Source organism: Sinohyriopsis cumingii, chromosome 11 (assembly GCF_028554795.1).
Source record: "Sinohyriopsis cumingii isolate HCF-2022 chromosome 11, ASM2855479v2, whole genome shotgun sequence".
Classification (NCBI taxonomy): domain Eukaryota; kingdom Metazoa; phylum Mollusca; class Bivalvia; order Unionida; family Unionidae; genus Sinohyriopsis; species Sinohyriopsis cumingii.
Window position 1 is genome coordinate 96,883,200 of NC_142971.1, and position 12,167 is coordinate 96,895,366.

At 36.4% G+C, this 12,167-nt stretch overlaps 1 protein-coding gene across 1 annotated transcript in view; it reads right to left on the reverse strand.

Moving 5' to 3' along the window:
- The window catches only part of LOC149789074 (hepatocyte growth factor receptor-like), an 84,317-nt gene that overhangs the window by 55,223 nt on the left and 16,927 nt on the right, over positions 1-12,167 (reverse strand). The window contains exon 3 of the mRNA XM_089975256.1: positions 6,027-6,194. Coding sequence (XP_089831382.1) covers positions 6,027-6,194 — 168 coding nt within the window. The remainder of the gene's footprint in view (positions 1-6,026; positions 6,195-12,167) is intronic.

Here is a 12,167-nt window from a genome sequence, read left to right on the forward strand (position 1 = left end):
TTTGTGTATATTTCCTTATAAACGTAGCAGACTGATTGGAGCTTGACACGAATTCATTATCCAGTGGACAATTTGTTAGAACCTAAATTATAAGGACCAAGTCCAGTAGAGTCAACGTATAGTGATGACTATTCTTACAGAGCAAGGTACCAAGTAGATCAAAACTTGTCTGCAGGTAGACACGGCCCTTATGTATATTAAAATGTAACGTAAAATAGACCAGTCAGTCGAGTCCATACACATATTTGATTATTGTTAAGTATATGTGTATCTGAAAATATAAATGTAATCATTTATACGAAGGTCCAGATGTTTACTCATAAATTAGATCAACAAGTTGTTCTCCACCCATATTTTTTTTTTTATATTTTTTTTTTGGGTCTGGTGGCGGAGACCAACGGTGTTATGCAATATTTGTGCTGAAGCGTCCGCAAGTGTTTCGGCGGATAATCGGACAGCGCGCTATTAATTAATAAATTTATTCAGACTAACCTTTGTATCCAAACGGTAAGTATAATCCCTCTTCTAATGATCCACTGCGTTAAATCCTTTAGAACACTCACTTTTTTAGTATAAATCCCTGTCAGAACAGAACACCTGTGTATTCATCGGCTGTTGACCTCAGATTTGAATTACCCACGCATGCGTGTAAAGCAGCATCACCACATGGCAAGAGTAACGCGTGGAAACGGTCTAGCGAGGCATATATCACTGAGAACTGACTAATGCTTGGGTGAGAGCTGTGCCGTTACGGCAGAAATTTAGGAGAGAGAGAGAGAGAGTGAGACGTCATGTCAGAAATATGAGATAGAGTGAATGATAAATAAATTGTAAAAAGACCACAAACTGTATTCAGATGTGAAAATATGCTACACAATAATAATATTAATAATATTAATTTATTATTATTACTAGTGGTAGTGTTTTCAGTCATATTTAATAACATGTTGTTGTTGTTGTTGTGGGGTTTAACGCCATTTTTCAGCACACGATAGGCTATACATGGCGGCCAGTATTAATGGTGGAGGAAGAACCCGGGAAAACCCCGGAAAGAACCACCGACCCTCGAGAAGCTACTGGCAAGCTTTCTCACATACCCACATTGGCTGAATCTTAGACTCGAACCGCCGCAGACAGAGGTGAGATGGCAGTGATCCGTAACGAAGAGCGCTTTAGACCACTCGGCCACTCGGGGCCCCTATTTAATAACATGTACAACGGTATAAATGGAAAGTTGACATACATACATATCTACATATTAATACTTTACATTACTTATAAGAAGAACATGCTTATTATGATGAACATTATTAATAGCATTTGCAATGTTATTTATGAATACATACATACATACATACATGTTAATACTTAACATTACTTAGAACATAATTAGTATGATGAATTTTATTAAAAATATTTACAATGGTATTTATGAATACATACATGCATGCATACATAAATACATACATACATACATACGTCTGTTATAATGTTTGTTATATTTTAATCAAAAACAATATTTTCTTCTTCCCACTGCATTGACAAGTCTTACAACAATTTACACAACAATTACAGTTGTCGCAAGAGCATATATTACAACTTCCCGCGGAACATTCTTTTAGGCCAGCGGGAAGTTTATCCATATCGGGGATCCACAATGCCACAAGAATTTTTCTTCTTAAACAGACTTGCCGATTTTTGGCAACTTCTATCATGTTTTCTTCTGTTGTCGTCTTCATCATGCTTGTCCTGTAAGGTAGGAGGCAAGCATAACCTTTTCTTCCATCTCTGGCACAGCTCCCAATCTCTTGCCAATAGCTCAGAATGCTCTTTGGGCATCCCCAGTGAATAACAATGTCTACATCGCTGATTGGATCCCCATTCTGAATGCTACCATAGCAACGAGACAACGAATTATGCTTTCGGGTCTTCGAAATTCAACACCAATATAAATCGAGGTTGGGGAAGAGCAGAATATAACTATAGCGATTAGAAACATGCAGCCAGTCCAAACAAAAACACACAAGGTTTATAGCAAATACAGAACAGTATATCAACACACACCTATAGTACACATTGGACAATAGATCGATGGCAAGGATCACTAGAAATATTACATTCAAACATGGCAAGGAAACCAGCCGAAAGGTGATGCCTAAGGAGGGGAGTACAAGCCAAAATAAAACAACTTTAAGTATGCAAGTATCAAAAAAGAAAAGATCAACGGTAATAAAAAAAACAAAACAAATAAATTTTCTTCAAATTCTTTTTAAATTTTTATGCAAAATTCACAACAACAGGAGATGGGGGAAATGTTACAGATATAAAATCCTTTATGAAATTTTAGAACAAAGAGGTTGGCTCAAAGGCTTCTTAGCTTAACGTAGCTAGAAGTCCCCAAGACGACCACAGATAAAGGGGGGTGGGGTGGGTGGGGGTAAATACCTATTTGGTAAGACTGCGATTCTGATTGTTCTACTTGGGTCGAACAAAATATATTAAATATATCTTCTTTCACTTTTGAGGTAGCTGTAGCTGTGAGTGCAATCCAAGGACAATCAGTGAAACTTCTCAGTAATGAAATCTCTTTAAATTCAAGTCTGAAATTTTCACCCCTACAATGATGACAAGTGTTTTTAGCCGCGAAATGATAAGATATGAATTTATATACTATGTACTATGTGTGTGTGCGTGTGTGTTAGAGAGAGAGAGAGAGAGAGAGAATTGGTGATATAACGAATACTTACAATGATCGAAGATCGGTTGAAAGGAGAACACTAGCAAAAAACAAAACAAAAAGAAATAACAACAACAGCAACGCACTCAACATGAAAAGCAACAATACAAAAACAAGCATAATTCGCTGTCTCGTTGCTACGGTAGCATTCGGAATGGGGATCCAATCAGCGATGTAGATATCGTTATTCACTGGGGATGCCCAAAGAGCATTCTGAGCTATTGGCAAGAGATTGGGAGATGTGCCAGAAATGGGAGAAAAGGCTATGCTTGTCTCTTAAATTACACGACAAGCACGATGAAGACGACAACAGAAGAAAACATGATAGAAGTTGCCAAAAATCGGCAAGTCTGTTTAAGAAGAAAATTCTTGAGGCATTGTGGATCCCCGATATGGATAAACTTCCCGCTGGCCTAACAGAATGTTCCGCGGGAAGTTGCAATATATGCTCTTGCGGCAAATGTAATTGTTGTGTAAACTGTTGTAAGACTTGTCAATGCAGTGGGAAGAAGAAAACATTGTTTTTGATTAAAATATAACATTATCCATATGTTATAAGTTATGGTGTAATATTATAACAGACGTATGTATGTACGTATGTATTCATAAATACCATTGTAAATATTATTAATAAAGTTCATCATACTAATTATTTTATAAGTAATGTTAAGTATTAACATGTATGTATGTATGTATGTATGTATGTATTCATAAATAACATTGCAAATGTTGTTAATTATGTTCATCATAATAATCATGTTCTTCTTATAGGTAATGTAAAGTATTAATATGTAGATATGTATGTATGTCAACTTTCCATTTATACCATTGGACATGTTATTAAATATGACTGAAAACACTACCACTAGTAATAATAATAAATTAATATTATTAATATTATTATTGTGTAGCATATTTTCACATCTGAATACAGTTTGTGGTCTTTTTACAATTTATTTATCATTCACTCTATCTCATATTTCTGACATGACGTCTCACTCTCTCTCTCTCTCCTAAATTTCTGCCGTAACGGCACAGCTCTCACCCAAGCATTAGTCAGTTCTCAGTGATATATGCCTCGCTAGACCGTTTCCACGCGTTACTCTTGCCATGTGGTGATGCTGCTTTACACGCATGCGTGGGTAATTCAAATCTGAGGTCAACAGCCGATGAATACACAGGTGTTCTGTTCTGACAGGGATTTATACTAAAAAAGTGAGTGTTCTAAAGGATTTAACGCAGTGGATCATTAGAAGAGGGATTATACTTACCGTTTGGATACAAAGGTTAGTCTGAATAAATTTATTAATTAATAGCGCGCTGTCCGATTATCCGCCGAAACACTTGCGGACGCTTCAGCACAATTATTTCATAACACCGTTGGTCTCCGCCACCAGTCAAACAAAAAAAAAAGAAGGTGGAGAACAACTTGTTGGTCTAACTCATAAATGTGTTTGATGCAGCTTAATGTGGGCAATATAGTTTGGGGAGGAAACTGTCTTTGATTTAACCTACTATGGGTATTATAATAAGAACAGAGGAAAATGGGTTGCCATATTAACCGTTCTCTGCAGTACAGACTGCAAACCAAAGGCGCCCGTATTGTTGCTTGCATTGACCTGTCATACATGTACTATATAACAACTACAAGGGAGGGCACTTCTCTCCTTGCTCGCGCGACCTATTTAAGAATAAACGCTGATATATCAAGCTACGCTTTGCTTAGTTCAATAAATTTGGTACCCATATTAAGCTCAGGCATTCGACTGTGTAGTTCGACTTAATATCATACCTTTAAGGAATGCCAACCATTTTCCCACGCTACCGCTCGACATGGCCCTTAATATGCAAGCCAAACGCGCTGAATGTTATACTGCACTCTTCTTGGCCAACTGAAAATGACGTACGCGCCTATTTATAACTTATTCCGGGAAATTTGAATTGCTCGATTGTCCTGAAGAAGCAGATGAAGAAAAGAAAATGGCGGAATCACACATTATTTCATGGTAAGAATGATCAAAATGTGAAGAACATCTTTTGTTTTAAATTTATTTTAAAACCATAAAGATCCTAATGGTTTGCAAATATATATTCTTATTGTTTAAACGACTGAATGTATATGTTTTATGCTCATTATACTATTTTACATACTGTTACTAGTCCCCATCAAAAGTGATATATGATTGTTGCCAAATATCTGTCAATAATAAAAAATGTAAATAAAAGAAATCTTCACAATTTCTGCAAAATCTCTACAGCTTGCCTAAAGCACCCTTTTAGACTTAAGATTTAAAGTATACATTGTTTCATGCATCATTGTATATGAACATTCATCACGAGAATACACTTTCTTTCTTCTAAATACAGCTACATGCATCAGTTTAGTACTAATCATTTCTACTATAAATTATGTGAATGTTTTCAGCATTCGTTTGCAGAATGCAACAAAAATGTCCATACATGCTGAAACAGATTCTGCAGTGTGGGGCTTACCTTTACTCGTTTAAACAATGTCAGTAAGAATATATATTTGCAAGCAAGGAGAGAAGTGTCCTCCCTTGTAGTTATTACATCGTAACTGTATGACAGGTCAATTCTAAGCAACGATACAAGCCCCTTGTGCTGCTAACTGGATATATTTAGATATCCGTTTTAGTAATAATCCAGATAACGGTGTATGGTGTTCACATTAACTCCTAAATAGAACGAACAATCTAGACACTGATATGCCGAAACATTATGCTAAGGCTAATTTGGGTCTACGTTCTTTGTGCGAGTATTTATTATATCAAATATTATGTACATCCGGCCTTTTATATATGAAGAGCAGCTTGAGCTGTTATTCGGCTGTACACAGCGGATTATTCCCACATACTGCTTTTAAATGTTCGTATCCACCCATCCACGCCAAGGATGACTATATTTTGGGGTCAAGGTCAACGGTTCACAAACCAACTCAAGTCCTAGAATTTACAGTTGAATTTCCTTCTCTTCTGACATTGTCCAACAAACCGTAAATATTAGTTTTAAATATAAAAGCTAAATAAATCCATATACGAAACATTCTAAGCCTCGGAAGTCCCATCCGCGAAGACAACGTTGTGATAATTTGATTGCGGATTTACAAATGATTAATTAAATTTGAGACTAAACTTAATAAGTTAATATAGATATGATATTCAATATGAACATAGCATTTGGCTATTTGCCAACTTAATGAAGGATTACTTCTTATTATTGTGTAAGTTCCAGCATGAACAATTTTCTTGTTTTTCTTAGGTTTTCTCACTTTTTTCAAAATTCCGTCGTCAAAACCGATGAAGACTGTCTCTCCTAGTCGTGTCTCAACACGGGCAGTAAGTGCTGTCACTCTTCCTGCAGTTAGGTACACCGGAGATGCACTTAGCTGATCGTTCACTCTCATTATTATGTCCACTCTGCACGCATCACCATTTTCCTGATAAGACAATGGGATAACAAAATATAATCATTTTCATTATGGTTGTAACCATTCACACACTTTAAACAGATTTATCATTATAAAACTTTCATGCCTGGGGAATGTTTAGGAAATTATTCGATACACTATCCAGGATAAATACAAAAAGGCAAATAAACCGAATAATTATATAATATATATTTATGTTATACATACGTAGATATTTACATTGATTACTATAGATTACCATATATGAAGCTACATGGATGACGGACTTAAAGTCTTAAAGCCGATCAACAAACGAGTCCCTACATTAGCAATAGACATGTATGCATACTTACTGGATAGCCGACCTTACATATACATTCTGTTATTTATAATTACTGGATAGCAAACCCTCTGTAAGTATTTTGTTCTATATACTTACCTGGAAGCAGACCATCCATGATTATTTTCTTATACAGCAGCAGACCGTCTACGTGAATTTGTTATATATAATTACTGGGCAGTAGAACTTTCATGTTTATTTTGAAACACTTGTCAAGTTCATATTAGCGTCTGATTATCCGATGTTGGAAAGATGGTGGGTGAAAAGGTTTGATTCAGTTCTATAACGTTATGTTTTTGAAAGGGGATTTGGGTGAGATGGGGCAATTTTATTTGTCTAATGTTATCTTCTCTTTTTCAAGAAAGCGAATCGCTTTCGGAATGGGTCCCAACTACAGTGTTTATACTCAGTATAACGCCTTTGGTTTTGTAAATGTGCTTCTTGCAATACGACTTGACTGCTCTCCCACAAATCCTAAGAATCGTATGGTCATATTTATTTGGATTTCACTAGCAGGAATAAATGATGATGCCATTCTTTTACAAACATGTAATGTTTACTCAAGAATTTTCTACTAATGCGGAATAAACATAATTTGTGCATTGCCCTTTTCCTCTGATAGGAAACAAGCTAGACAAATCACATGTAACGTGTCAGAACATGTCAATGTCACGTGGTGATAATTTACACAATATAGTCAAGTCTTTTATAATATTACATGCAATATGGCTATATGCTTGGCAAATTTATTGTTCCGGACAGATGGTTTTGACTAGTGTCTTATTTATCTTTAACTATGAACCCATATGGAACACTAGTCATTTAAAGAAAACATTATAGATCCCCTGTAAACTTAATAATATTCAGAATGGTCTTTATCTCTAACCTTTCCTCACTATGACCTTTCCTCACTATGACCTTTCTTCACTATGACTATCTTCCTTTATCAGGTGCTTGGTGTTAGACTAGCACAACCTGAACACTTCTCTGGACATTGTTTATAGCAGTAATTCACAGTAAATGACTAATTTTTTCAGCAAAATGATTTCAACCCTTCTCACGGAACAGACAAGTTGTATCCATTTTAAAGCATTTTCAACAATAAAGTGTCTACGAACATGTTTACGAAATAAAATAAGTATGCAAATTTTAATATTATTTATTATTTGGGGTGGGGTTGCTTTATTCGCTTTATCTCAAAGACCTATTCTATAAGCTATTTTTAGTACAGCCGTTACAGAGCCAACTGGCAGCCTTAATATTTGTCACCTGAGTAGTAAAGACCAATTGTTTATCCAGACAAAACGCATCAATACTAACCATGATGTCAGAGAAATGACTGCATAATCAAGATCAGCTGATTTGCAATTATATCATGACGGTTTTACGCAAGCCCATTTATTAACTTCAGAGCAGCTTTAGCACCAGATTATTTCAGATTTGTATGCAGTTACACATATCAATATTGTTTGTATGCAGTTACACATATCAATATTGTTTGTATATATCAGTATTGTTTGTATGCAGTTACACATATCAATATTGTTTGTATGCAGTTACACATATCAATATTGTTTAGTATTATATTACAGTATCACGTGCATCTTTTGGTCGTTTAGCATCGAATGATCGAAAATAATTATCATTGTTTCCTATAGAAATACCATGGTAATTTATCAGCGGAAATATTATGTCCGTCATGCCATTCAGAACATGGCCTTACCGCCAATGATGGGAAAACACCTCCGAAATATTACCATGGTCAGCACTGAACATACATAAACTTTGTTTATCAAGCATAGATTCAGCTGAAGACTTCCTTTTACTTAACTTTTGCAAATGATTACATAAAAGTATCCTATTTTTGTTTTTAAATTTAATCTGTTTTTGCTGGTGAACGTTGGCATGAGACTGAGTTCATCATTTTTTTGACTATTTCGACATTTTTTCGATGTATCCCCACTAACTGTTTCCTACATGGATGGAATTACATAGAAAAGCTATTAATGATATTGTTCATCAAGAAAAACTTGCATTAGTGCGTGTGAGGTATACAAATATGTATTATGTAGGCTAAAATCATTACCTATATGACATAGATTTATCACAAAAACAAATGTATTCAAATTGTCCTTTTCATATTGAATTTAAACCGGAACGTTAACATATCATAGGCTCCATATGTGGGCTTTAACATATCAGTAGGTCTTACCTTCGAGTTTTAACATTTCAGTAGGTCTTACATGTGGGTATTAGCATATCAGCAGATTAATGGGAGTTAAAACATGTCAGTAGGTCTTACGTGTGGGTATTAGCATATCAGCAGCTTAATGGGAGTTTTAACATTTCAGTAGGTCCTAAACGGGGCTTTAACATATCAGTAGGTTCTACGTTTTGGTTTTAACGTATCAGTGGGTTCCACTTGTGGACTTAATATATCAATGAGACCTACACGTTGGCTTTAACATATTATTACATCCTACACGTGGGCTTTAACATATTATTACGTCCTACACATGGGCTTTAACATGTCAATAGGTCTTACATGTTGGTTTTAATATATCAGTAGGTCCTATATATGGGAATTAACAATATCAGTAGGCCCTACATGTGGGCTTTAACATATTAGTACGTTCTACATGTTGGCTTGAACACATGACTAGGTCCTACATATGAACTTTAACATATCAACAAGCATATTGACTCTTTCGCAAGTACAAAAGATTCATACCCATTTAATTGTGATTGCTTTAATATCTGTTATGAATTAATGCTAATTAGTTTTACCCAAGGTCGGCTTCGCGTGGACACATATTTGTTGCAGTTAGAAATTGGTCTCGTGCCACTTGAATAACTTTACTCAATCATTCACTACAGTTATCACATTGATTGTGGACCACTTGACTCAGTCTTTTATTACAATCTAAGGATGGCCTTGCACGACTCAACTCGGACCTGTACCAAATTTATTAAGATGGTTTAACACTTGCCTCAATTCTTTTTCACGATTATTATCTTGCTCCTGTACCTGTACTACTTCACACAATCCATAACAACATATATTAAGCTGATTTTGTACTCCACGACTCAGTCCATTACTACAGACATCAGTTTGTTTCTAGACCACTTAATTGTGTCCATTTATACAGTTATCAAGCTAGTTCTGACTCCATCCTTTTTAACAATTATTATGTTGCTCCTGTACTAGGTGACTCAACCCATTTATTAGGGCGATCAAGTTGGTATTTTAACACACGATTCAATTTTAGTTTGGAATCTGGTCCTGTACCATTTGACTAAATCATATGATAAAGTCATGCAGTTGGTCGTATGCCTCATGTCTCGTACACTAACGCCAGTCATCATGGTTTTCATTTTATTTTCCCCCAACCTAACTGGTAAGCTTATACATACCAGAGTAGTATATGTGGATACCATAGGACATATTGAGTAATATAATGAAAAAAATGGGGGCTGTACTTGAGGGCACTACATGAGAATTTAACATGGTGAGACTGCATAGGGCACTATATGGGAACTGAACATGGTGGGACTGTGTAGGGCCAAATGAAAATGGTTTGGGACTGTATATGGACACTGCGACTTGAACAAGGGTGGGACTATCTAGGGACAAGGGTTATATAGGGACAAACATAACTGAGGCATACACAGACATATACATATACATACACAAACAAACAAACACCTATACAATAGAAAGACAAAACAGATTTTTGGCAAAGAGAATATAAACCTTTTTGAGGCAATGGAGTGGCCCTGAAAGGGGCCTTTGGGATTTTTGTTAAGACCACTGAGTTAACATAGGGAATATTGCATAGGTCTTCTCCTATTCCTCAAACTTCGTCTTACATCCGGATCGTAGATTAAGACTCGCTTCAGACAGTCTTGTCTCTTCACATAGACCCTTCGTTTCCAAATAGCCGTATCTGTGATCCTCGTGATGCCCAGGATGATTTCACATAAATGGGATAGTCTGGGTTGAACAGCATTCCCGATATGAGGGTAGACGATTCTACGTTAGTCTACATCTTATCGTGAGATAGATTAAAGTAATCAGGCAAACTACGGGTATTTATAGTTAAAGAGAGGATCGAAACGTATTGACTTCTTTCACCAACCCGAACGCGCATTACAAAATTCAGTCAAGCGCGGCGTCCCTTCCAATCAGAAGAGAGTTACCAGTGACGTCACATACCCAAGGTGCGCTAGGGTCTGTGCGCAGTGAATCGATGCGACATAGCTGGAGCATGAAGGAAATTAAGACGACAAAGAATTGGGGTACACTGGCCGTAAAGACGAGAAGTGATGGCATAGCAGCAGCTATCAAAGCACTAACAATGATACTCCGAAAAGAGAGTCATTTTAATTATGCTTTAGTGGATTTCCTCTCTTCTTCACAGTAATTTTTTCCGGCACCATCACCTTCTCCGCCTTTTCCTTCCTTACCGAAAGTCGAGGATTTTTGACATAGGCAGAAAGAAGAATTGGAGAAATCTTTTCAGCAGCAGAAAGAAGCGGGACATTCTCCTTTCTCATTCAACAGCGAGAAGAAGGGGCAAAAAGAAAACAGAGAAGAAACAAGGAGAACAGTCAAAGTCAAACGGTCACGGTACTCTTAGACATTTCGGCAGAGTTAAGGAGTCTAAAAACAAATGTATCAAACTTCTTTAACCTGACCCAAGAGAAACAGACCTTTCCGATCAAAACAGTCCAATCCAGTCAACACTCTCACTACTCCTCAGATACCAACAGTAGCGATCTCTACCAAATAATCGACAATAGCAGGCCAAGAAGTAGGCAGTGGCAAAGGTATAAGGCAGATAAAGATCATTACCTCCCGTTCTTGAGTTGTTTCAAAAAACCCACTCAACTGTCCTTTTCAGGACACCCACCTCTCTCGAAAAGAGTGACTATTCAAATTTTGCTAAAATCAAGTAGAACTTAAATTCCTTTTCCCCGAAATTGGCGTGTGTGAGTGTGTAAGAGTAGTACCTATTTATTATTATTATTATAAAAACTTATAACCAAGAGACACTTAAGTTTTTTCTTTCTGGTCTATTCTTGTAAAAGTTAAAATGAAAATTCACAACATATTACTTTAAAAAATTCATTGGCTTCCTCTTTTCTTTTCACTCTTTCCGTTTGAACTTCTTCACATTCACAGGTTTTTCCTGCTTCTCTTCCTCACGTATTTCTTGTCTTATTTTCTTATCTTTCTTGACGGGTAAGGGTTCTTCTTCTTTCTTTCGGAGGGTACCTCCTCTTCATATTCGGAAGCCCTCTACTTCTGCTCATCTTGTTTCTTGTATTGGTTCTCTTTCTTATTAGGCCAGTCTGAAGACCAATGTCCTTTCTCCTGACAATGATAACAGATATCTTGATCTTTGTCTCTCTTGACGTTGTTGACATTCTGAAGACCAGTGTTCTTTCTTCTGACAGATATAGCAAGTCTCGACCTTAAGCTCGAAAGGAGAGAGAGTAGTGCGTCGGCTTCTCTGAAGAAAACCTTCGTATGACGCCTGGCAAAGCTTTAATCAGAAGTTCGATCTGTGTTGGCTCTTCCATCTTCTTGAATGGTTGAAAGCGAAATGAACACCTTCAAGAATTCACTTACCCTATATTTAGAGAAGATACTGACTCCA